This window comes from Nicrophorus vespilloides, unplaced genomic scaffold, assembly GCF_001412225.1.
Source record: "Nicrophorus vespilloides isolate i.1.1-1 unplaced genomic scaffold, Nicve_v1.0, whole genome shotgun sequence".
NCBI classification, from domain to species: Eukaryota; Metazoa; Arthropoda; class Insecta; order Coleoptera; family Silphidae; genus Nicrophorus; species Nicrophorus vespilloides.
In genome coordinates, this window is record NW_017099806.1 from 42479 (window position 1) to 68475 (window position 25997).

General features: G+C 27.4%; 5 protein-coding genes across 5 annotated transcripts; all 5 read right to left on the reverse strand.

The window, feature by feature from the left end:
• Positions 1-1295: 1295 nt before the first annotated feature.
• LOC108565650 (venom acid phosphatase Acph-1-like) lies at positions 1296-3421 on the reverse strand. Its single transcript, XM_017925212.1, has 6 exons — positions 3323-3421; positions 2128-2364; positions 1911-2069; positions 1740-1857; positions 1484-1686; positions 1296-1427 (listed from the first exon to the last, which is right to left on the reverse strand). Exons 2-6 carry the CDS (start codon positions 2347-2349, stop codon positions 1296-1298), a joined length of 834 nt encoding a protein of 277 aa, XP_017780701.1. The 5' UTR covers positions 2350-2364; positions 3323-3421.
• A 407-nt stretch (positions 3422-3828) lies between these two features.
• Positions 3829-7391, reverse strand: LOC108565651 (venom acid phosphatase Acph-1-like). The gene is made up of 10 exons (XM_017925213.1): positions 7299-7391; positions 7144-7248; positions 6855-7094; positions 6648-6806; positions 6468-6588; positions 6266-6418; positions 5094-5119; positions 4941-5045; positions 4757-4891; positions 3829-3960 (listed from the first exon to the last, which is right to left on the reverse strand). The coding sequence occupies exons 1-10, from the start codon at positions 7389-7391 to the stop codon at positions 3829-3831; spliced, it is 1269 nt and encodes a 422-aa protein (XP_017780702.1).
• A 731-nt stretch (positions 7392-8122) lies between these two features.
• Positions 8123-9471, reverse strand: LOC108565652 (venom acid phosphatase Acph-1-like). Its single transcript, XM_017925214.1, has 7 exons — positions 9379-9471; positions 9227-9331; positions 8938-9177; positions 8730-8888; positions 8561-8681; positions 8309-8511; positions 8123-8254 (listed from the first exon to the last, which is right to left on the reverse strand). The coding sequence occupies exons 1-7, from the start codon at positions 9469-9471 to the stop codon at positions 8123-8125; spliced, it is 1053 nt and encodes a 350-aa protein (XP_017780703.1).
• A 1312-nt stretch (positions 9472-10783) lies between these two features.
• On the reverse strand, positions 10784-12138 carry LOC108565653 (venom acid phosphatase Acph-1-like). The gene is made up of 7 exons (XM_017925216.1): positions 12053-12138; positions 11898-12002; positions 11611-11850; positions 11404-11562; positions 11230-11347; positions 10974-11176; positions 10784-10915 (listed from the first exon to the last, which is right to left on the reverse strand). The coding sequence occupies exons 1-7, from the start codon at positions 12104-12106 to the stop codon at positions 10784-10786; spliced, it is 1011 nt and encodes a 336-aa protein (XP_017780705.1). The 5' UTR covers positions 12107-12138.
• A 162-nt stretch (positions 12139-12300) lies between these two features.
• Positions 12301-15804, reverse strand: LOC108565654 (venom acid phosphatase Acph-1-like). Its single transcript, XM_017925217.1, has 4 exons — positions 15629-15804; positions 13381-13485; positions 12555-13307; positions 12301-12497 (listed from the first exon to the last, which is right to left on the reverse strand). The coding sequence occupies exons 1-4, from the start codon at positions 15761-15763 to the stop codon at positions 12369-12371; spliced, it is 1122 nt and encodes a 373-aa protein (XP_017780706.1). The 5' UTR covers positions 15764-15804; the 3' UTR covers positions 12301-12368.
• Between the last annotated feature and the right edge of the window lie 10193 nt (positions 15805-25997).

Here is a 25997-nt window from a genome sequence, read left to right on the forward strand (position 1 = left end):
AATTAATTAGCTTACCACTTGTGATAATAATAAAGTTCCTTCAATTTGCACAAATAAAAATAAGGTTGAAAATAGAAGCGAGAAAAGTATAGCTGAAAACTTCATCCTTTCATATATAAATTAACATACACTAAGTTGAAACATGATACTTCCATTTATATAAACTGTTGTAAATATAAATGCGTATATTCTTTAATGGCATTGTTATGTAATAATTTTAAATAAATATTTGGCAACTGCACCTTATTAATATATTTGTTTATTAAAAGTTTAATTAATACACTACACTTATAAAATGAACAAATAATCTAAGTAAGTATTATTAATTTTATGTCACTATGAAAAACACTTTCAATTTCTAAAAATAAGTTTGACAATAGCTTTTCCTATATAATTATGAAGAAATTATAATACTTTGGTATTGTATAGAGAAAATTCAACCTAAAAAATTTGTTATATTATAGAATAACATGTTTCTAAATTAGGAGAATGAGAATGAAAATTTTCAACCTAAGATAATTCAACTTATCAGTGGTACACTTTGTCATATGAAACTTTATTTTCCTAATCGCCACTAATGCACTTCTATCTTTTCTATCTTTCTGAAGGAGGCTGAATCAACATATATATTTTTTCAGTTTAGAGTCCAAAATTCCATAGATAAGTAACCACAGTTTAGTCGAAAATATATAGTTTTAACAATTGTTCCTCCTGATATATTCCTGTGTTTTGTAAGTATTTTTAGTATTGTACATTAAAAAAACGTTATAGGAGGGTGTACTGTATATATATGTCGATGTTTTTAGCCATTTAGCCAAAAATTTAGAGAAACCCATAATATTTCAATTATAACACTATAATGAACATAGTTGTCCCTGATATGATCTGTAAATAATATGAAAAAAAGTTGAACTGTAGAATTTAGATTCTGTACAATAAATATATTTTCCTAAATTTATATTGAAATTCTGATTTGTAAGTTAACGTAGCTTGATTTTACTTTATATAATACATTTCTAAAATGTAAAATGGGTTGCATAAGTATTGTATTGTATATTAAGTATTTTTCCAAAAATTAATATTCATTAACTTCTATTCAAATTAAAGATGTTAAATAAAACATTTTTATACCAATATGCAATTAAATTATATTTTCTTATGATAGTTATATTAATATAATAAATAATAATATACTATTTCGTATTTTTCTTGAGATAAGGAAAGACGAAATAAATTATAAAAAAATAAGTACTAAATAAATAGTAAAAAAAAGAAAATGTATTTAAATTTTCAATTTATGAACACCAGTTTTCATTTGGATAAAACATTTTGGTGACTTCAACAAACTTTTCAAATTTGCAAAATTCCGAGCATCCTGGTACATGCATAACCTCTGGTTTACTTAAATTGTAATTCTCGTAAATAATCTAAAAAAAATAGTAAATAAAAATAAAATAATTTTATTTGTCATATAAATGCTTACTTTAATATAATAATCATTTTCGATTTTATGCAGCTCCACAATTACGTAACTGCCATATCTTATATTTTCCTTTTGAAAGAGCTTAAACGCTCCCATCAACGAAACAATGTTTATATCGTGCCCAGAGTAAATAACTATTTTTGGTTTAAATGAACCATCAATTTTTCGTTGGGAATCTTCATGGATTTTCTTCAGCAACGAACCTAAAACGTTGTTATTATAACGAAGTGAAATATTAATTGCGTTCAATTATCACCTGCTGATTTCTTCAATTGTTGATTAATAATATCTTCCCAAAATTGTTGACTTGCATTTTTTATTGGTTGCGGCCAAATACGTTTAACCCAATCGGGAACTTCTAAGTTTAGCTCATACTATAAATAAATTAGAACTAAATAATTTTAATTAAATTAATAGTTTTCTTTACCAAGCTTCTAAGATTGTGATATACTGTAAATAGTTCTTGCGAGTTTGTAATATTTAATCCACTGTATTTTGAAAGATATGTGTAGAGTTTTTGGGTATCTTCGTCTAAATCTGTCTGAAGATTAAATATATCTGGGCAAGTTATGTACGTCGCTAAAAGCTTAAAAAGAATACTCTAATTATTGAATAATTCTTCATTAAACTTTCTGAAATTATACATTATCTTTTGCGAATGGTATATAATTGAATGGAACAGGTTGCCAGTTCAAATCACCTTTTAAATGTGATTTTGATGGTTTGAATAAACTTGCTAACACTGCTTGCAAGCTCATCATTGCTCTCTTGTATTCCGACGAGATTGCTTCTAATAAACCATCATAATAAACATCACCCAGGAAATCACCATACCTTTTCTTTAAAGCTTTTCCAACTCCAGACATGTTGATCTTTCCTTCCTAATTAGAAAATTCAAATAAATTGTTAGATACATTTATAATTTATTTTATAATAATAATAATAATTATAAAACATTGGTCAGAATAAGCAAAGACCAAGAGAAACATCAATTTATTAAGTACTTAAGAATTTTGGAATGGGAAAATTTAAATTGGAATGAAGGATAATTCCAAGATAAGTGTGGGCGGTTGCGATATGGGAATGTATCGAAAGGTAACATTGTGGGAAGAGCGAGCGAGAGAGAGAGAGAGATATGATGATAGGGAATAAGATTTTTTTATTTGAAAGTATTCATATTGAGGCATCATTTGTGAAACCAGGATATTGTCGAGGATGGGAAGTTTTGCAGGTTATGTATGGAAGATTGAAGGGAGGAGGCATGGGAAATAAATGTGCTATCACTATCATGTTAAAGTGTATATAGATTGACATCGAATGTGCTGGAATCAGAGTTATAGATATCACAACAAAAAAGTTTATATAGTAGGACAGACAGAAGTGAGTATAAAGAGAATATACGGAAAGAAAGAAGCAATTGTTGATCTTCAATTTAAGGAAACACATTTCAATGAGTTTTTTTTAATTATATTAATTAGGTAAGGAGGAAATTTGTAAAGAATCGAGGTCCACTCTCGTTGTGAGAGGTCTGAAAGTTAGAAGTTTTGATAGTGAGGGTGAATATAGGCGACTTTTCAAGGCGGAAAACCGATCTGGTAGAAGGAGATGAATTGTCATGGATGGAAACAATGTTCATCTTCAATGATTAAAAGAATTTACCAATGACGAGGATGAGGATTGTAGGTCCGGTAAGTAGAAGGAAACTGGAAGGGCGACAAGGGTTATGGATACAGACAATATCATTAACTTACACTGGATAAATTATGATCATAACAATGCAAGAATAGATATCTGGGTCAAGGAGTTCAAGGACTTATCTGATTTAATTTACATATTTACCAAGTTTAATTCTCCAGGTCCATATGGGTAAAACGAATGTACTTTAAGCGGATTAGTTGGAAAGGAATGTTGCAAATCCGCAGTTCTATGTCCATGTCTCACTAACTAAATCAACAAATTATTTTTTATACAAAATTTATTTGTAATTATGTAATTTACTTAAAACATATTGAGCTTTTTTCGACCAGCCCTTTGGGTTTTTCCAATTATATAATTATTGAAATTTACTCACCACATGTGTCAAAACCAATGATTTTTCCGACTTCTGGCATGATGATAAATTGCATAGTGATAAAACTAATATTATAAGAGTCGGCTTCATCTTAAAAATGAAAAGTCTCCAGAACCAAATAATACTCCATACATTTTTACTATTATCTTTATTGTACGTATTAATTAAATTAAATCTTTTTACGCATACTATGTAGATAATGATGTAAAACAAATAACACATTTTTCTCTAATCTAATATTTAATTAACAGAAAAAAATGTTTTTTTTTTACATTTAAGAACACCAATTCTCGTTTGGATAAAATTTCTCAGTAATTTCAACAAATTTTTCAAATTCACAGAATTCTGAACATCCGGGTAGTTTCCTAACTTCTGGTTTATTGAATTCGTAATTCTCGTATAAGACCTAAAATTGATTTAGTTATTATAGATACTTTAATGATAATTATTTGAATTTTACTTTTACGTAATATTTAGCTCCGATTTTATGTAATTCTATAATTAGGTAACTTCCATAATTAATATATTGTCGTTTGTATATCCCGCATGCACCCATGAGTCCAATAATATTAACATCATGTCCTGAGTAAATAACCATTTTAGATTCAAAATTACCGTTTATTTTCTTTCGAGAGTCTTCGTGGATTTTAACCAACAGCGAACCTAAAATAAATAGTTTAACTAAACGATTAAAAAGTTGTAATAAGCAACCTGATAACATCTTCACTTTTTGATCAACCAAATCGTCGAAAAAATTTATATTCTCTTCATCTCTTATTAGTTGTGGCCACACCGAGATGCTCCATTCAGGTGCATCAAAACCTAGGTCCAACTGTTATTAGGTATATTTAAAGCGTTTCATTATACATCATTTATTTATTGTTCATTTACCAAATTTTGTATGCTCCAGAAAATTGTAAATATGTCAAAAGAACTAGTTACATTTAATCCTGAATGCTGTGATACATATTTATATAATTCCAATTTGTCTTTGTTTATATTGGTTTGTACAGCAAATATATTAAGACACGTTCTATATGCCGCTAAAATCTTTAACAAAATTATTTAAAATATCTTCATTTCTGAAATAATTTTACTTTATCTGTATTATATGGTAAATACGAAAAAGGCACGGGTTGCCAATTTAAATTTCCTTTCAACACACAAGAATTTGATGGTATGAACAGCCCAGCTAAGATTACTTGTAAGCTCATCATTGTTCTCTTATAATCAGATGAAATGGCTTCTATTAAACCATGTGAATAACAATCGCCCAAAAAAACTCTATACCTCTCCCTTAAGGCCTTGCCAACTCCAGCCATTAACTTTTTACCCTCCTAAATAAAAATAGGTAGTAATACTTTTCAAGTAAATTTTATCAATTACCAATGTTATTTCTCCAGGTCCATAGGGATAAAACGATGTTTGTTGGAGAGGATAAGTAGGAAAAACGAAATCCATATCAGTAGTCCTATGTCCATGCCGTGCCAACTAAAAATAATTGGTTTAAAAATTAAAAAATATTAAAAACCAACTTACCACATGAGCAAGTATCAAAGAATCTTCTACTTGTTCGCACAAAAATAACGATATTAGTGATATGAAAGAAATTGCTATAAATAATTTAACCATCTTGAACCTACCACAATACTTGAATATAATTGAATTTTTACTGGAACGTTTCGCTTTATTTAAATAATATTCAAAATAACACATTTTTAAGCTCTAAATTATCTTATCTCAATTAGTTCATTTTTAATTTGGATGCTATTAAAATGGAGCAACGGAATTATGTACATGGGGTTAACAAAACGTTATAAGTATATTTGCTTTACATATTTAAATTCCATTGGTGCTTTATATAATAAATTAACATAACATTTTTGTAGTAAACAGGTGGAGTTGTGAAACTGTGGAATTAGCATCCACTAAAACCTTGCCTCTTCTTTATCAACATTAATTATCTGGTATTTCTCTGAAATGCTAATTGTCATTGGACTAGCTTATTACTTTGTTCTTCGATATGTATCAGTGATTATCTCCACTAACATTCTTTTAGTGGGCTCTCTTCCAACTCTCTGGGCTCTTCAAAATTGTACCAACAAAAGTTTCTGGTTTTAGCCAAGGGGTAAGATACTTACCAGATAGAGCCTGGCTTAGGAGTAAGGTTGGTTCATGCTGTTTTATAATTATCCACGGTTCTATTTCTGAAATTTGGCATCCTTTTATAAACTGTGTCATTTTCCCTGTCATAACTGTCATTGTCCATCGACTTGGCTGAACGATGGCCCCCAAAAAGTGGAAACAATATTTTTTTTTGGAAAATCTGCACCATTACATACATAATTGTAATTATTACACAGATTATGTAGATATATGATGTAAAATATATTAAAATATTTTTTTTATATTTTTATAATAATTTGTTTATTTATATCTCATTTAGTAACAGAATAAAAAGTTTTGTTTTTACATTTATGAACACCAAATCTCGTTTGGATAACATTTCTTAGTAATTTCAACAAATTTTTCGAATTCGCAGAATTCTGAACATCCGGGCAGTTTCTTAACTTCAGGTTTATTGAATTTGTAATTCTCGTATAAAACCTAAAATTGATTTAATTATTGTAAATACTTTAATGTTAATTATTAGAACTTTACTTTTACGTAATATTTAGCTTCGATTTTATGTAATTCTATAATTATGTAACTTCCATAATTAATGAATTCTCGGTTGAATATCTCGCATGCACCCATGAGTCCAGCAATATTAATTTCATGTCCTGAGTAAACAACCATTTTAGGTTCAAAAGTACCGTTTATTTTCTTTTGGGAGTCTTCGTGGATTTTAACCATCAGGGAACCTAAAATAATTGGTTTAAGTATACAATATGAGACATTGATATAAGCAACCTGATAACATCTTCAGTTTTTGATCAACCAAATCGTCGAAAAATTGTATATTCTCTTCATCTCTTATTAGTTGCGGCCACACCGAGACGCTCCATTCAGGAGCTTCAAAACCTAGGTCCAACTATTATTAAGTATATTTAAAGCGTTTCATAACACATGATTTATTAAGTATTTATTTACCAAATTTTGTATGCTCCAAAATATTGTATATATGTCAAAGGAATTAGTGATATTGAATCCTGCATGCTCTGTTAAATATTTATTTAATTCCAATGTGTCCTTGTTAAATGTGGTTTGTACAGCAAATATATTTGGACACGTTCTGTGCGCCGCTATAATCTTTAAAGAAAATTACTTAAAATATAGACAATTATGAAATAATGTTACTTTATCTGTCTTGAATGGTAAATACGAAAACGGTACGGGTTGCCAGTTTAAGTTTCCTTTTAATACACAAGAGTTTGATGGTATAAACAGCCCAGCTAGGATTAATTGTAAGCTCATCATTGTTCTTTTATAGCCAGAAGAAATGGCTTCTATTAAACCATGTGAATAACAATCGCCCAAAAAATTTCTATACCTCTCCCTTAAAGCCCTGCCAACTCCGGCCATTATTTTTTTACCCTCCTAAATATAAACAGTTAATTGTACTTTTCAAGTAAATTTTATCAGTTACCAATGTTAATTCTCCAGGTCCATAGGGATAAAACGATGTTTGTTGGAGAGGATAAGTTGGAAATACAAAATCCATCTCCGCAGTCCGATGGCCATGCCTTGCCATCTAAATATAATTGGTTTAAAAATTTGAACAAATATTAAAAACCAACTTACCACATGAGAAAGTATTAAAGTATCTTCTACTTGCTCGCACAAAAATAAAGATACCATAGACATGAGAGAAATCGTTATAATTAGTTTAACCATCTTGAACCAACCACAATACTTCATGTAATTAAAATAATTGAATTTTTACCACGACATTTCGGTTTATTTAATTAATAGTCAAAATAACATATTATTTAACTCTAAGTTATCTTATCTTAATTACTTCAATTTTAATTTGGATGCAATTAAAATACAGCAATTGAGTTATGTACATGGCATTAACAAAACGTTAAATGTAAATATACTTTGCATCTTCAAATTACGTTGGTGCTTTTATAAAAGTGCTCTAATTGGATGGTTTCAATTGCTGGTCTATAGGTGGTCTAATATATAGCTTCCTATGCTTTGTGCTGTTATACTATTACTCCAAACAATCTTTTCTTGCTTGATTTTGAGCCACTTTTCTGTACCATAGATTTGATTTTAGCTATAGAGGCCTTTATTGCTCTGCTTTTTAGGCTTAATTTCTGTGTCTGAAATCCTGAATTTTCCAGTCAATTAAATTATATAAATCAAAATGATTATACTTAAGAAATAATTAAAAAAATCCGTTTTTCGAGACCAATAATTAATATCTACGCCAAACATTAAGCAATTTATTTGATAAGGAAGAAATGATATTTGTAACTTTTTCGTAAATCTACACTATTAAAAACAACATTATAATTATATAAATAGATGATGTAAAATAAATAAAACTTGTTTCTCTTTTTCAAAATATTTGTTTACTTATATCTACAATTTAATTAATACGAAAAAAAAAAATACATTTATGAACACCAAATCTCGTTTGGATAAAATTTCTTCGTAATTTCAACAAATTTTTCGAACTCGCAATATTCTGAACAATTGGGCAATACCATAACTTCAGGTTTATCGAATTTGTAATTCTCGTATAAAACCTACAATTAAATTTATTAGTCTAAATACTTTAATACTATTTATTTTAATTTTACTTTTACGTAATATTTAGCTTCGATTTTATGTAATTCTATAATTATGTAACTTCCATAACTAATGTATTCTCGTTTAAATATTTCGCATACACCCAATAGTCCAGCCATATTAATATCATGTCCTGAATATAAAACCATTTTAGGCTGAAAAGTACCGTTGATTTTTTTATGTGAATCTTCGTGTATTTTAAGGATCAGCGAACCTAAAATGATTGTTTCAATTATACGATGTAAGAAATAGTTATAAGCAACCTGACAACATCTTCAATTTTTGATCAACCAAATCTTGCAAAAATTGTATACCCTCCTGATCTCTTAGTAATTGTGGCCACACCGAGACGCTCCATTCAGGTGCTTCAAAACCTAGATCCAACTGATATTACGTATATTTAATGGGTTATAACAAACATATTTTTTTTACCAAGTTTTGTATGCTCCCGACTACTGCAAATGTTCCATAAGAATTAGTTATATTTAATCCTGAATGCTCTGATAAATATTTATATAATTCTAATTGATCCTTATTTGGTTTCGTTTGTACAGCTAATATATTTGGACATATTTTCTGCATTGCGAAAAACTACAAAGAATCTTTATTTTAAATGTAAATTGTTATTTAATAAGTTTACTTTATCTTTGTAAAATGGTAAATAGGAAAAAGGCACGGGTTGCCAATTTAAATTTCCTTTCAATACACAAGAATTTGATGGTATGAACAGCCCAGCTAAGATTACTTGTAAGCTCATCATTGTTCTTTTATAACCAGAAGAAATGGCTTCTATTAAACCATGTGAATAACAATCGCCCAGAAAATGTCCGTACCTCTCCCTCAAAGCTTTACCAACTCCAGCCATCAACTTTTTACCATCCTAAATAAAAATAGTTAATAATACTTTTCAAGTAAATTTTATCAATTACCAATGTTAATTCGCCAGGTCCATAGGGATAATACGATGTTTGTTGCAGAGGATAAGTAGGAAACATAAAATCTACTTCAGCGGTCCTATTTCCATGTCTTGCCAACTAAAAAAAATAATTTAAAAATTACCAAAGAATAAAAACCAATTTACCACATGAGCTAATATCAAAGTATCTTCTGCCTTTTCGCAATAAAATAACGGTAATAAACATATGAAAGAAATCGTTAGTAATAATTTAAACATCTTGAACGAACCACAATGCACGAAGAAATTATAATAATATAATTTGTACCACTAAGGTACGCTTCATTTAGGAAAGATTTAAAATTACTTATTATTAAATTAAAACTAATCTTATCTCAATTACTTTAAATTTACTATAGATGCAATTAAACTGCAGTAATTAACTTATGTAGATTAACATCGCGAAAATATTATAAGCAATTATACTTTGTATAAGTGTACTGTAATATAAATTAGCATTACATTTTTGTCGCACATAGAATATACGTCACTCCTTCATCATCAACATCTAGGATTGGTACTGTGATATTTTTCTGTAACGTTGATCGTCTTTGCGATCTTCACTAACAATTTATTTATTAGCTCATTTGCCCATCTTTTTTCTTGGTGGAAATAACCCTTGACACATATATTGATATGATATTCTAGCTCATCGACATTGAATCAATGAAATTTTCTTTTTCTAACAATCTCCTTAGATCTGTTTCATTTTTGCCCATCTGCAGTTCTTCTTCGCAGTGAAACAAAGCACACATGACCAGAAAAAGCTTGGCTCAGATGGAAATTTATTTTTCCATGTTTTCTAATTATCCAAAGCTCTATTTCTGGAATTATGCGTCAAGTCCAGGATCAATTCGTTGAGCTGTGCTATTTTCCTGTCAATTTTCCATTAGTCTGGCTCTAGCAGCACTTTCCCATGTCTCTCACCTTCTACAAGCGTTATTGGTTCATCTATAAAATGATAAAGAAAGAAAACCTTATTATTTTATTTAATGAGTGTATTTAATACCTTAATTACATAAATTGTTATATATAATGAACGAAATGCATATACTCTAATCTGTATAATTGTCAAAAAATTCGGTATTAGGCAATTTATTTAAACATTAAACAACAAAAATACAGTTATACCTCAGTTAACGTTACATGTTACATAAAAATTCCGATATAAAGAAATCTACATTTCCAATTGATGATCAATTCAACTTTAAAACTATTGAAGTAATTGCATTAGAGTACATTTCCGGAGCTTAATTGATAAGGCGGAAATGACAGTTAAAATATACACCATACTACACCATTAAGAATCCAATTCATAAAAAATAAATAGAGGCGCAAATGTAGTCAAAAGTGGTACTAGATGAATTAAATGAAATTTTAGAAAATAGAAATGTAGATTTCCAGATGTTAATATTAATGAAAACAAAGTTTTCTTAACGTAGTAATTTCGAAGAATTATTCATTAAGTAAGGTAAGAATGCAATTCAATTAGTTTTTTTTTCTCTATAATTTTTATATTCTAATTATTCATTTATGAACACCAATTCTCGTTTGGGTATACCTTCTTGGTAATTGCAACAAATTTTTCGAATTCACAAAATTCCGAACATTTGGGCAATACCATGACTTCAGGTTTATTGAATTTATAATTCTCGTAGATTACCTATAATATATTTAATTAATGCAATATAAAATAATATTAAAAATATAAGTAATTTTACTTTTACATAATAATTAGCTTCTATTTTATGAAGTTCTATTATCACGTAACTTCCAAAATTTACTACATCTCGTTTAAATATTCCGCATGCACCCAAGAGTCCAACAATATTAATATCATGGCCGGAATATATAACCATTTTAGGTTTAAACATATTTTTAATTTTCTTTTGAGAGTCTTCGTGGATTTTAACCATGAGCGAACCTAACATAAATATCGTTAGGTATATGATGTAAGAAATTATTATTATAAATAACCTGTCAACATCTTCAAATTTTGTTCAATAAGATCAATGTAGAATTGTGTACTATGTTTCTCTTGAAGCTGTTTCCATATGGGGATACTCCATTTAGGTACTTCAAAACCTAGGTCGTTCTATTATTAAGAATAATAAAAAAAAGTTCATTACAATTAATTTCTTTATGATTTACCAAATTTTCTAAACTCCAATATAAGAAAAATGTATGAAATGAGGTAGTTACATTTAACCCTGTATGTTTTGATATATATTTATATAAATCCTTTTCATCATCGTCCATCTTCGCTTGAACCTCTAATACCTTTGGACAACTTTTATGCACAGCTGTAAACTTCAAGGACAATTACTTGAAATATAGATGTTTTTGTGTTAGGTTTACTTTGTCCTTAAATTTTGGAATATATTTAAATGGCACTGGTTGCCAACTCAAGTTTCCTTTTAGTTCACAATCATTGGATGGTATAAATAGTCCAGCTAGGACTGACTGTATACTCATCATTGTCCTTTTATATTCTGAAGAAACAGCTTCTACTAATCCATCCTGATAACAAGCGCCCAGAAAATCGCAGTACCTTTCCCTTAAAGCCTTTCCAACTTTTACCATTTCCTTTTTACCTTTCTAAGTATCTTAGTTAATATTTTTTTCAATTAAAATTTATCAATTACCAAAGTTAATTCTCCAGGTCCATAGGGATAAAATGATGATTCGTTAAATGTATAAGTTGGAAACATAAAATCCATATCCGTAGTCCTATGTCCATGTCTTGTCATCTACATATAAGTATAAACATTGAAACAATAATTACATTAATAAAACCTACCACATGGGCTAATATCAAAGTATCTTCAGCTTTTTGGCAGTAATGTAAAGGCATAAGACTAATGAAAAATATAGCTTGAAGTAAATTCATCATCTCGTATAGACGCAAGAAATGCACTACAAACATTTAATAAAATGTCTGCGATATGCTCATTTATTTTGTAATATATTTTTAAACTCTATACTTATCTTATCTCAGTTGCATCAAATATAATAGGTAAGTAAATAAACTTGTTCTTTCAAATAAATATGCTTTATTAATTTAAATACCGTTATAAATTTAATGTTTTTTTTTTCATAAATAAATTGACTAGAGTTTAGCACCACTTTTCTCCTGGATAATAATCTTCAGCGATCTTCACGAATTCGTCGAAAGGACAGAAGCTGTCGCATCCGGGGATGGTCAGCTGCTTTGGTAACCTCTGCTCGTAATTTTGGAAGAACAACTGCAAATAAACAAAATAAATAATTGATCGTTGAAGAATGCAGAATTATTGATTTACCTTAATTCCGTAGATACCGTTGATTTTGTGGAGTTCGATGATGACGTGTGATGTGTAAGGAGCCATTTTACCATCGAAATTACCGAAAGCAGCGAGCATTGGTACAACGGTGAAGTCATGACCAGAGTACAAATAGATCTTACGAGAGTTCTTTCCGTCGATTTTGTTTTGGGTGTCCGTGACAATCTTTTGGAGCAAGTTACCAATGTTGATTCTGTTCAATTCCTTGGTACCAGACATGTACTTCCAGAACAACTCGGAAGCGCTGGTGAATTCAGGTGTGTTCCAGATTTTCTTGGTCCACTCGGGAAGTTCGAATCCCCATTCAGACTCGACTTTCAAAGTGTTTTGGATGAAGAATGTGAATCTGGTGTTGTTCACTTGCCATCCGGAATGTTCGCTGAGGTAGGCGAAGAGATCGTTGTATTGGGTCAAATCGTTTCTGTATAAAGTTTTTTCCATATCATCGACGATATCGAAGATTCTTTCACAGCTCCTGAAGGTTGCCACCAACTTGTCTTGCTCGTAATCTGTGTAGAGGTATGGGATAGGTTGCCAGTTCAGACCGCCGGCGATCCTGTATTCTTTGGTGGGAGGGAACAGACCGGTCAATGCCAATTGCAGGGTCATTTGGGTCCTGGGATAAGCCGACGACCTGGCTTCGATGATGTCCGGAGTGTAAAGGTTTCCCAAGAATTCATTGTAACGTTGCCTCAAGCTCTTTCCCAAAGCAAAAGCCCTTTGTTTTCCTTGCTATTAACATATCAATAAACAAATTATTAATACATAAAAAAAAAAACATAAAAACCCTAATATAAATGCTTACCAAAGTGAGTTGTCCTTTACCGTAAGGGAAAAAGGTTTCGTTCATATAGGGATCGGTTGGATAGATAGTGCTGACATCTGGCGTCCTATCACCGTGACGGAAGAGCTACAAAGTAACATCTAATTAGCGCTAATTATTACAGCTGCGCCTCAACCGGTTTCAATTGAAAAGCAAACAATTAGCCAATTTAATCCTCAGGCTAATATTAATACACTTGTAATAATTACCCGAGAAAAACGTAATAATACAAACAAAACAAAAAAATAATAACAGTAGCAAAATCCATTCTAACGATTTATTTGACCTTAGCGCATTTCAACACTTCTCGCCGAGTTTTTTTGCAACATAACAAATAAAAAAGTGAAAATAAAAGTATCTTCCAAATTGTGACCTTACAACAGTTTCCTTGTCAACGAATATGGGAAAGAGATCATATTGATTTGTAATATAATATAAATGATTAATGTATATTTCCGGTTTCAACAACTTCCGATATAATTACTTATGTGACATAGACCTTGATTTTATTGCTCGGAGTGAAAGTGATTTCGTTTAAAGGCAGGAAGATATGGTAGTTAATTAACCTTAAGATAAAATCCGCAAAAAAAAGAACCTGTTTCGAACTATATTATTTATCAATTTGGTAATTGCAAAATAAGTTATTAAAATTACTTCTTTTTAATATAAACGTAATTACAAATGAATTAATTAATTTTAAAATAATTTTGCTAATTTGTAAGTGTATAATTAGTTTATAGTTTTTATTATAATTCATAAAAACAATTAACAAAACCGCACAGATTAAGTTATTTTATCGTACTTCTTAAAAGCGTAAATTTTTATCCTAATTTACCACAAAGATAAAGATTTGTGGCTTACCACTAATTGTAGATTTCGTACATTTATATAGTAATATTTCTGAATGAAAATAAATCTTAAAGTAGAACACTTAATAAAATTACAGAATTTCCTAAATTTATATTATCACTTTACTGGAATGTGCTAATTCTAATTTAAACAAGCTAGGGTTTTTACATTTTCCTAAGTTTATTTAAGTAAAAACGCAGAAATTCTTCGCATTTCATTCATAATTAATTATCAACTTATAAGTTCATTTTTACTCAAATCTATAAATAGTTATTACACGTAAATGTAAGTATTTTATCAATTATATTCAACCTCCAGGGAATTTCATGAATATTAACATGTAACTTTTTGTAAATAATCATTGAAACCTTGCAACGTTTTCGTTAATTCTTATTTATCTGACTTTATTAAACCGGTTCAAGGTACATAAGTTTGCAAAAAATATTTTTTTTTATCTTTAACATTGATTCACGTTTTGTATAAATTACACAATTTCTAAATGATAATTATTATAATTTAATCCATAATTACATGTTTTATTTTATTTTAGTCGAAAGTTTTCAGAAATCTGTTGATATTAACTAATATTTATTATTATATCTGATTTTGAAATATTTTAACAAAATATTGAAATTCATTACTAATAAGCAAAACCGTACAAAATTTTAAATTATGTTCGCAATTGTCGTAAGTAGAGCAGAAAATTGTAATTTGTTCAATGTCAAAATATCATTGTAATATAACATTATCCATATTTTTGTTGATTCTTTACTTGTAATTAATAATATTTTGGAATATAAATACTGCTGATTTTGTAAAATTAAATTTACACATTTTTATTGGCCCTAATTTAGACCATAGGGCTTAATAAAAATATAATTATTTTGTTGTTTATTTAGAAATTACAAATATTTATTATTAACTTAAATATGAAAAATTATATTTGTTTTGTATACAAATTAATTAATTCATTAATTGTCAATAATTATAAAAAAAATCAATAATTAATTTGAAAAAAATAATTTTGTTTTGATTTTATATTATTTATTGATTTGTTTTTTATTACATATTTATTGGTCAAACATAGAGAAAGAAACTAATTGAAAACTTAAATAAGTTTATAATTATCAACAATTTCTTTGCAGCTATTTTTTAATAATTAAGGATTTAATTAAATGATTAATTATTAAGGGTTTCTTTAATAGTTTTATTTAAATATGCACATTAAAGAAAATATTTCAATTAAAAACGTATTCATAACTTATCTACTTTCATTAAAAAAATATTGAAAATAAGTTTCAAACTCCAATTTATTTAATGACTTGAAATTATTGTTGATTAACGGTGCTTTTCTTGACAATATATGTGTGTGAATATTTACCACGTGAGAAAGGATTAAGGTATCTTCTGGTTCATCCTGGTGGGAATGATGGTAATGGTAGCGATTCTCTTTGGCCCAAGCGAAGGCAGAGGATGCCAGGCAGAGGACTACGAACACAGCACTAAACCGAATCATTGTTTTTGACTATTCGCGAAAGACTGAAGTGTCAAGAGCAGACTATGCCTTATATATGCGTCAGGTTTGTTGGGGGCAAAAGGTAATCACCGGAATTCCGCGATTGTCAAACTCGGAAACCAGACCTTGCTAGTTAGTAGCTGACCACAGATCGTGATCGTGATTAATGTACTCCTTCTTCTTTATTTCGTTGCTTTATTTTCATCAGATCAATACCTTTTCGATTTACTGTAATTAATTATTGTATTACGTCTTTAATGCAATAATAAAATTTCAATTAATTTCTTATTTGATGCAGATCAATGATTTGATATTAATTAATCATTATATTACGTCCTTAAAACAAGGATACAATTACAAACAATTTCATATTTGATCACAAAACGAAGAAGAAAATAAAATAATTTCTTGTGTCTTTATTGAAATTAATTATTATATTTAACCTTATAGCAAAATTAAATCACTTTTTATTTATTTGCATTAAAAACATTTAATTTTTAATGCAAAGACATAATTTAATTCTTGATTTTGAGAGGATCATGGATTTCCAGAAAAAAAAAACTAAAATAATAATCACTTTTTTTTAATGATCTCATCCATATTCATATTTTGATCTTTAAGTAATTTGTAAAAAATAAGCCATTGAACTAAATTCGGAATTAAGAAATAGTATGATTCCACTAATGAAATTGATTTGTGAATATTTTTTTTTTAAATAAATTTAAAGATAATACGTAAATCCCGTTGAAAACTTATACACAAAACTCGTTTTTAGCTCTCATTGCGAGCCACTTTTTGTGGTTTTATTGACCTGATTTTTTTATATCATTTTGTATTTTTATTGATAATCATTTCCGATCTAATCCTTGCATTTTTTATTGATCTTTTCAAAATACAAACAAATTAATAACAAATAATATTTTTCTACTTTATAGAATTTATCCATTTTTTTTTCAATTTATAGAATTATCCTTAATTTTTTGATGATTATAATCATAATAATGATATTAAACAAAAAAGATCAACGGTTACAAAGGGCTATTGATTATAGGTCTTTCAACCCTCAACTGTCAACATTACTTTCTTAAAGATTATGCCGTTTTCCTTGAGTTTGGAGTATATTTTATAAATTTTTCTTAATGAATTTTGTTGGTGACACGAGATTTTCTTTGTTTTATAGTTCTGAGAAAACAATTATAAACATAGTCAAATTGGAATTAATTAATGGAAATAATTGCAAAAGTTACATAACAAAAAATACATACATAAAAAATTACACAAAAAATAACAAAATAAATGTTGATGTTTTGCAGCAAGTTTCTTCATTAGTTTTATGCAATAAATGAAAAAAAAATGCTTGAAAAATCATACTTCACCTAATGTTAATAATATGGGGTTAATGACTTTTGAAAAAAATTACACAGACATCTTATAGTATATTAGATCGATGAAGTAGGTTATGATCTGGTATTTCCATATATTTCCGTAGTAAGTTGCATAAGTTGGAAAACGCGTAGATGGAAATACCGAAAGTGCATTCTCTGCGCTTATTATAATTGTATCTGTAATTATATGTAAAATATTCAGTTCATGCGTATTTGCTACTTACATTTAATTAGTATAATTTGTTTGTATTTTTAATCAAGTTTAAACTTTATGAAAATATCTCTTAATATTTCCATTAAATATATCAACATTTGGTTTTTCTATTAATCTGTATTGAATTATTTTTATATGATATTCATTAAATTAATTAATGTGTGAATTATTTAATTGTTCTCTTTCTTTTTTATAAAAAAAATGAAATAAGTATATATCAAAGCATGGCCAAATAAAATCTTTCACTTGGGATCAATATCTTATTTGCGTCCCTGTTTCAATAAACAAAACATTGCTGTGCCTCCTCCACACACCTCTTGTAACGTCGCTGTATCAAAGACAATCAATGAACTTGATATTTGATCTTGGCACGAAATGGTATGCTCCATATATAAATTTACATAATAACTAACTATGATTTATATCCTTCAATGTAATTAATCTTTCAATATAAGAAAATCGCTGTAAACTAATTAACGATCTGCCATTTACCTATGATATCTCAAGATCCAATTACGTAATTCATGTTATAAATTAGTTTATAAACAAAACAATAAGATCCTTAGTTTTCTTCACGATTATTTTTATACAATTTCAAAATTAACGTTGAACATTTGAAACATACATTTAAAAAAAATCTTCTTCCATATTTATGCAATTTTGTCGATTTAGTGTATTAATAACTATTAAATATTAAATAATGTTGTCAACTATAAATTCTTCAATCTTAATGTAAAATTGACAAAAAATTAATTATATAATTTAATGTATAAAAATATAAAATATTTTATATTAAATTGATTGAATGGTAATGAAAACAAGTAAAGGTTAGAAAATGCGGAAATTGTAAGAAATAATTATATGAAATTACGGTTTCTATTCTTCATAAATTAATTAAAGTATAATCAAATAATAACTGAAATATAATCAATCAAATTTAATTATAATTAATAGCCTATTGTAGATATTTTTTTAATTATGCATTAAATTTGAATTATTATTTAGTTATAATACAAAAAGAAAACATACCAAAGAAATAAAAAAATATGAATCTTAAAACAACAAATTATTTTTTTGTTTTTAATTTGCTTTATATTTTATAGTTTTTTGTCTTCAGAAATCACATTTTTTAAATCTGTGCTAACTTCGTAAATTCTAGTAAAGTTTTCTATTTGAAAAATACAAACAACATTTAATTGCTTCAGTATTGATTAAAAACCAAATAGGACACAGGAATTTCAATGTTACTATGCAGAAAATGCAATTATAAATTAGTTTGTTATTGTAAATTACTTTCATTAGTAAGATACAAGGTTTTATATACTTAAAAAAAACTATTTATGTTGTAATATCAAATATATTGTAATTAAACTATTTATAGTCCTGTGTGTTCCTGGAATGATGAATTTTAGATGGAGAAAATTAAAAAGTTTTTGCATGAAAATTAAAGTAATAAAAATGAAAAATTTACAATACAATAGTTTTAAAGTGATTTTCGATTATTTATATTTTTCCTAGAATTATAATCAATTTACTCTGAAATGTATATTTGTGTAGAGACTAAATAAGTGAGTTCCATAATGTTTCTTAATCTTCTAATTATTTTATAATTAATATTATTATTGACTCGGCTTTCAAAAGTGTGAGGGCCCAAAATAATATTAGCCAAGGGCCCTTAAAGAGTGTTAGATGAGGATCCTCAACAAATTTTAGTCGAGGGCCCAAACTGTTTTGCTGAGGTCCCCAAACAGTGTTAACCTTGAGCTCGTAAAGTACGCTCCTGCAGCTTTCTTCTTTTCATTATTTGCTTTAAAATGTTAAGAATTTCTTTTATTTAATGAAAAACAATTTTGCGTCAAAATATTATTCAAATCTAAATACTGTAAAAATTATAAATTCCGATTTAGTAATATCATAATACTGCGCATATTGCAACTATTAAAACAACTAAGTAATTGTTGTAATTACATTGTAAATAGATATGTTTTTATTTATAACTTATAATCTCGTCAGGAGCTACCTGCTAATTACGTAACGTCGGCGATTTAGCAAAATTAAAAAGCGATTAAAGCGTATTTCATACCGGTTTTATGGCGATTTTTCTTCGACTAAACTCTAAATTCGCGTGTGCTTGATGCACATGAGAGAATCTGAAACTATAATTAGTTTTTAATGATATTGTGTACAAGACTTCAGGCAAAACACTTGCTCGATTTTTTATGCAAACAATTGGATTTCCACGGGTTATCCCATCCTGACGCGCATTTCCTTCGGTGAATGTTCCTTATAGCAAACATTTCTTTAAACCCATATTTACTATATGACACATATCTGGATAAGATTTTTATCAAACCTTATTCATAAATAAAATATTGCATTTTACGATAAAACATAGTATTTTTTTCGGATATCCGTTCAATTATTAAATAAATATTGATTTAGTGTTTACTAGAGTTCCTATTCAAATAAAAAAATTGATAAATATTGTAATACAAATATTAACATGCGTATAGAGGAATGACCTAGAAAGTTAATATTTTAGCGTATACTTAATTTGGCAAAAAATTAAAAATTATCGAAAAAAACTAAATTAACTTTTATATCTATGTGTCGCGATAATGTTTAATTAACATTCACATAATTATGGCACATGCATGTCATTTAAAAATGCGAATTAAATTATTAATTTTCTTATTGATATTTTTTATTTTACTTTTTCCCTTGAGGAAAATTCTGAGATATTTTCGTTAGTAATACTGTTATTACTCATAGATCTACTTATTTCGAAAACCGAATTTTTAGATAAACTAAAGTATTTTCTCCATAAAAATTAGCGTTTTCAAAATACAAATATTGTAATCTATATATGTCTATATTAGGGATCGGCAACTATTGCGAAAAGTGGCTATGTCAGAAAATTCATTTTACCAAATTTTACTGACTACTGCTTTATATAATGATGGCACATGTATGTCATTTATAAATGGAAATTAAATTATTCATTTTCGAATTGGTATTTTTATTTTACTTTTTCCCTTAAGGAAAATTCTGAGATATTTTTGTTAGTAATACTGTTATTACTCATAGATCTACTTATTTCGAAAACCGAATTTTTAGATAAACTAAAGTATTTTCTCCATAAAAATTAGCGTTTTCAAAATACAAATATTGTAATCTATATATGTCTATATTAGGGATCGGCAACTATTGCGAAAAGTGGCTATGTCAGAAAATTCATTTTACCAAATGTTACTGACCACTGCTTTATATAGACAAAAATGTATCTTTACTTTCTCTTTACGAGCATTATTCGACCTACCTGGTGATTACTTTTTGAGAGACCGAAACCTTCTATTATAGATTCGAAAACCGATAATATACGGAAACCAAATATATGGTATGTTTACATATTTGCTTACAATCTATTGCATTTGAATAGGTGTTTAATTAGTATAGAAACTAGTAATATCAAAATGCAAATTTACAGTAGTTTAAAGCGTTTCAGTTGTTGAGTTTTGAATAAGTCATTCTAAATTATCTGCTGCATATTTGTAATACAACTACACTCGATTTTCCTAGATAAAATTATGATTACTTTTTCAATTTTAAATCTTTCTTTTATTAGTAAATATTTTTTTTATTAATAATTATAATATTTATTGGGATATATTACAATAAACTATAGTTTTTTTTTATATTTCCGTTAGATTGTAAACGGAATTCCAATTAACAGAAATTTGTTGATAATTATTGTAATACAAATATTAACATTCGCGTAGAGGATTGGCCTAGAAATTTAATATTTTAGCATATAGTTGCATAAAATATTTTTTGCTTGGCAACAAAATTTTTTTTTTTTTTGCAAAATACCAAATTATTATCTATAAGCTGCGATAAATTTTAATTAATATTAACATCATTATGTCAATTGAACGTCATATGTAAATGCATACTAAATTATTAATTTTCTCATTAGTAATTTTATTTTACTTTAATTTCTTCTACAAGAATACCGTCAAATACGAAGTTGAACGCAATTTTATTCTAAAGAAACTTCGAAAACCGGAGTTCTAGATAACGCTAACTATTTTCCTCATAAGAATTATTGAAATATTGACATAATCCGTTTTCAAAATTAGATAATTGCGAAATTGAACCGTAATCATTATGAATAATATCGTGTACAAAAACAATTAAAATATAAATAAGTTAAATAATGAAAAACAACATTTATTGTAACAACCATACAATTACATAAATTAAACACAATAAATATATGAAATATACAGAAACAGTAAACTTCACTTTATTGGTTAGCAGTTCTTAAGTTTTAGTTTAAAAGTATTCGAAAACCGAATATATAATTGAAAATTCAAAGTACTTTAAAATAATTTATTTTGTATGCTTACATATTTGCTTATAATCTATTACATTTAAATAGGTATTTAATTAACACATAAACTAGTAATATCAAAATGTAAATTTACAGTAGCTTGAAGCGTTTGAGTTGTTGAGTTTTGAATAATTCATTCTAAATTATTGTATGTCACTTGTAAATGCGAACTGAATTATTATTTTTTTTTATTGGTAATTTTATTTTACTTTTTCCCTCGAGAAAAATTCTGAGATATTTTCGTTAGTAATACTATTATTACTCATAAATCTACTTATTTATAATAGGATAACCTCGATTGTTGAACAGAAGCCCGTTCGAAAACCGAATTTTAAGATACCCTAAAGTATTTTCTTCATAAAAACTAGTGAAAAATTGATTTAAACCGTTTTCAAAATACAAATGTTGTAATCTATATATGTCTATATTAGGGATCGGCAACCCGTAGCTCCGGACCCGCACGCGGCTCTTGATGAGAAATTGCAGCAGCTATTGCGAAAAGTGGCTATGTCAGTTAATTTTACTATTAAAAGAAGCAATATATTAAAAATGGCTCTTTGCTCCCAAATGTTACTGACCACTGCTCTATATAGACAAAAAATATAACTTTAGGATTACTTTCTGAGAGACCGAATTTTTGTACGGGAATCGAATTCTATTTAGAACAGAGTCTCTTGAATTGCAATTACTCATAGATCTACTTAATTATAATTCGTTTACAAAGGCCGTTTGAAAACCAAATTTATAGATACCCTAAAGTATTTTTTCCCATAAAAATTAGTGAAATATTGATATAAACTGTTTTCAAAATCTATGTTGTAATTAAACCTTTATCAATATATGTCAATATTAGGGGTCGGCAAACCGTACCTACGGACCCGCATGCGGCTCTTGATGAGAAATTGCAGCTATTGCAAAATTGTTGGGAAATTGATTTCACTATTAAAAGAATCAATATATTAAAAATGGCTCTTTGCAGCCAAAGGTTGCTGACCATTTGCCTATATAGACGAAAATATAACTTTCTCACTTTCTCTTTACGAACAATATCTCACCTTCCTGGTGATTACTTTTTGAGAGACCGAAATTTTGTTCGGGAACCGAATTCTATTTAGGAAGAGAGGTGCCTTACATTTTGGATATTAATTCGAAAATCGAGTATATAATTCCAATTTGAATCACTTTGAAATAATTTATTTTTTGCTTATAATCTATTATATTTGAATAAATGTTTAATTAATACAGAAACTAGCAATATCAAAATGTAAATTTACAGTTGTTTAAAGCGTTTCAGTTATTGAGTTTTTGAATTATTCATTATAAATTATCTGCTGCACATTTGTAATACAACTTTACTCGATTTTCCTAGATAAAATTATGATTACTTTTTGAACAATTTCGAATCTTTGTTTTATTACTATTTTTTATTAATAATTACAATATTTATTAGGATGCATTACAATAAACTATAGATTTTTTTTTATATTTTCGTTAGCTTATTAAATATTTTTTTTACAAATTCTTGTAAACGGAATTCCTATTAACAGAAATTTGTTGATAATTATTGTAATACAAATATTAACATTCGCGTAGAGGAATGACCTAGAAATTTAATATTTTAGCATATTTTTTGCTTGGCAACAATTATAAGCTGCGATAAATTTTAATTAACATTAACATCATTATATCACATAAACGTCATATGTTAATGCACACTAATTTTCTCATTAGTAATTTTATTTTTCTTTAATTTCTTCCATAAAAATACTGACATATTTACGTCAGTAACAGTGGAACCTCAGGTCAAATTGCTTTCTTTGGTTCTAAAGTCCTTTCGAAAACCAATCTTTCAGCTAACTAACGTAAACCATTTTCCTCATAAAAATTAGTGAAAAATTGATATAATTCATTTTCAAAATTAGAAGATTACTTAATTAAACTGTAATAATTATACAAAAACAATGAAAATATAAATAAGTTAAATAATGTAATAATACGACATTTATTGTAACAACCATAAAATAAACACAATAAATATCTGAAATACACTCGGTCCTTTTTTTATGCGGTTTTGATATATTGTGATTTGTGATTGCGATTTTCGGTATATTGTAACTCATTGATTTAGTTTTATGCGGTTTTAAAAAATTATTGGACGTATCCTTTATTTTTATACGTGTGTCTAGTCCTTTTTTGTGCAATTTATTTTTATGCGTTTTCCTGTGGAACGTATCTACCGCATAAAAGAGAACCAAGTGTATAGAGAAACAGTCAACTTCACTTTACAGAAAACAGATATTTTGTTCGAGAACCGAAATTCTGTTTATAAACCGACTTTTTGTAGAGGATTTTATTTATATTAATATGGTTTTCATTACAAAACTAATTGTTTGGGAACCGAGGTGTATTATTATGTATACAATCCACTTAATACAAAATACTATCAAAATGTAAATTTTCAGTAGTTTCAAACATTTTAGCCGATGAATAATTTATTATAAATTAACTGCTGCACATTTGCATATCTATACAACTTCATTCTACTTTCCTCGAAATAATTGTGATTTAAAAAAATTTAACAACACAAATATTAAATCAGTGAATTGTCTTATGTGTATATAGTTCCTATTCTTTAAAATTTTTAATACTAGTAAATATTTTTTATTATTAATTACAACATTTAATGCTACTTTGTTTCATTTTTTTTTTAATTTATAAGCATTCTTTTCTAATTTACTAATTAAAAAAACAATAATTTAATCTATAAACGTTTGATAAAAATTAAACAGCATTAATATTTTTTGTATTTGTATTAATTTTATGTTGTGTGTTTATGTTGTTCTTGAAGGTTTGCCATATTATACAAAATGTAAAAAAACTGCGGTTAATAGCACTTTCTACGTATTTTTATTATTTTACTACATTTATATAACATGAATTAATTGAATACATATATAAAACGGCTATTGACCGCTCAAAATTATAAATTAAATTTTATACATAATGTACACATTAATATAACATTAATATAAAGTAAAACGTTCAATAAATTTGCACGTGAGGTTTGTACTCCTACCTAACCTGCAGATAAGGATGAACGTGTGATTGAAGTAATCAAAATCACGTTTAGACATGACACGTTAATAACGTTTATAATTAATGCATTGTTGAGACGACCCTGCAAAAAGCAATGTTTACAGATTTTACACCTTAAAGAAATATTAAATTTGGCCTAGATTGTCCAAGGCTAGAAAAAAAACCTCAAACAAAAGATATAATTTTTGGTGATTAGAGCATTAGTATTTCACTTTTGTTGCAAATAGGCCACTTATATTCCCATAATATTATTTTAATAATATTATTACATTAAAAATAAAACACTTTAATTTCATTACATTGAGTATATTTAGAAAATAATTAGATTTATATCTAGCACATTCTTAGATTTTTTCAATCAATTACATGTAAAAATGACTATGAGAATATTTTACTTTAGTTAATGTAAATGTTACATACAGCTTTTATCGATTGATTATAAATATTCATTGATGTAATAATTAATTAACTCACGTTGATTATAAAATCAGTTTATTATAAAAATCAAATTGAAAGAATCAGTAATAAACTTTGATATTAAATATTCAACCTAGATCTCGTTATTTCATTACGTCAATTTAGTTTAATTTAAAATCATATTGAATGTTATACACTTCTTACAGTTATACCAGTAACAAATTATTTCTATAAAAAAAAATCAAAGAGAAACATTAACATTTCATTGTTAGATATTTGTTATTTCCTATTAACATTTAGTGATAATAAAAACTAATGAAAATGCAAACATTTTTTCAAAGCAAAAATTTCATGCTGATTATTTTTGGTAAAAATTGGAATTCCATAATATTTTAAACAAATATTCGTTTTTTTTTCTAAATGTAAATTATCAACAAAAATTATCTTAACAGGTTTTTGTTAATTTGCTTTTTAAATATATATATATATATATATTTGAACCTAGTGTTGTTATTATTTCTTAATTGGATTATCATCATCAATTAATTATTTTTTACTAAAAACAACGTAAATAGGTTATCGTAATTTGATGTATATTTTCTTAAATTGTACCGTTTTTGAATGTTTAATTTGTTTTTCACACTACTTTCTCTTGCGTGTATTGATATGCATATTTGTTGTTAATGAGAAGATAATAAACATTTACCTTCTTCGTGTTCTTGAAAAATG

Bases quoted from the DNA above. Each gene is read 5' to 3' on its own strand.
- LOC108565650 (XM_017925212.1), bottom strand. From the start codon at position 2,349: ATGTCTGGAGTTGGAAAAGCTTTAAAGAAAAGGTATGGTGATTTCCTG. The intron at 2,070-2,127 runs GTATAATTTCAG...ATTCTTTTTAAG, and splicing joins TACCATTCGCAAAAGATAAT to CTTTTAGCGACGTACATAAC. The intron at 1,428-1,483 runs GTAAGCATTTAT...TATTTTTTTTAG, and splicing joins AAAATGATTATTATATTAAA to ATTATTTACGAGAATTACAA.
- LOC108565651 (XM_017925213.1), bottom strand. From the start codon at position 7,391: ATGGTTAAACTAATTATAACGATTTCTCTCATGTCTATGGTATCTTTA. The intron at 5,120-6,265 runs GTTACATAATTA...GCGAACAAGTAG, and splicing joins AGAATTCATTAATTATGGAA to AAGATTCTTTGATACTTGCT. The intron at 5,046-5,093 runs GTAAGTTGGTTT...AATTATTTTTAG, and splicing joins CTTTGATACTTGCTCATGTG to TTGGCACGGCATGGACATAG.
- LOC108565652 (XM_017925214.1), bottom strand. From the start codon at position 9,471: ATGTTTAAATTATTACTAACGATTTCTTTCATATGTTTATTACCGTTA. The intron at 8,682-8,729 runs GTAAAAAAAATA...ACGTAATATCAG, and splicing joins TCGGGAGCATACAAAACTTG to TTGGATCTAGGTTTTGAAGC. The intron at 8,512-8,560 runs GTTGCTTATAAC...CAATCATTTTAG, and splicing joins AAAATTGAAGATGTTGTCAG to GTTCGCTGATCCTTAAAATA.
- LOC108565653 (XM_017925216.1), bottom strand. From the start codon at position 12,106: ATGCCTTTACATTACTGCCAAAAAGCTGAAGATACTTTGATATTAGCC. The intron at 12,003-12,052 runs GTAGGTTTTATT...ACTTATATGTAG, and splicing joins CTTTGATATTAGCCCATGTG to ATGACAAGACATGGACATAG. The intron at 10,916-10,973 runs GTAAAATTACTT...AATATATTATAG, and splicing joins AAGCTAATTATTATGTAAAA to GTAATCTACGAGAATTATAA.
- LOC108565654 (XM_017925217.1), bottom strand. From the start codon at position 15,763: ATGATTCGGTTTAGTGCTGTGTTCGTAGTCCTCTGCCTGGCATCCTCT. The intron at 13,308-13,380 runs GTAAGCATTTAT...ATATGTTAATAG, and splicing joins GTAAAGGACAACTCACTTTG to CAAGGAAAACAAAGGGCTTT. The intron at 12,498-12,554 runs GTAAATCAATAA...GTTTATTTGCAG, and splicing joins ACGGTATCTACGGAATTAAG to TTGTTCTTCCAAAATTACGA.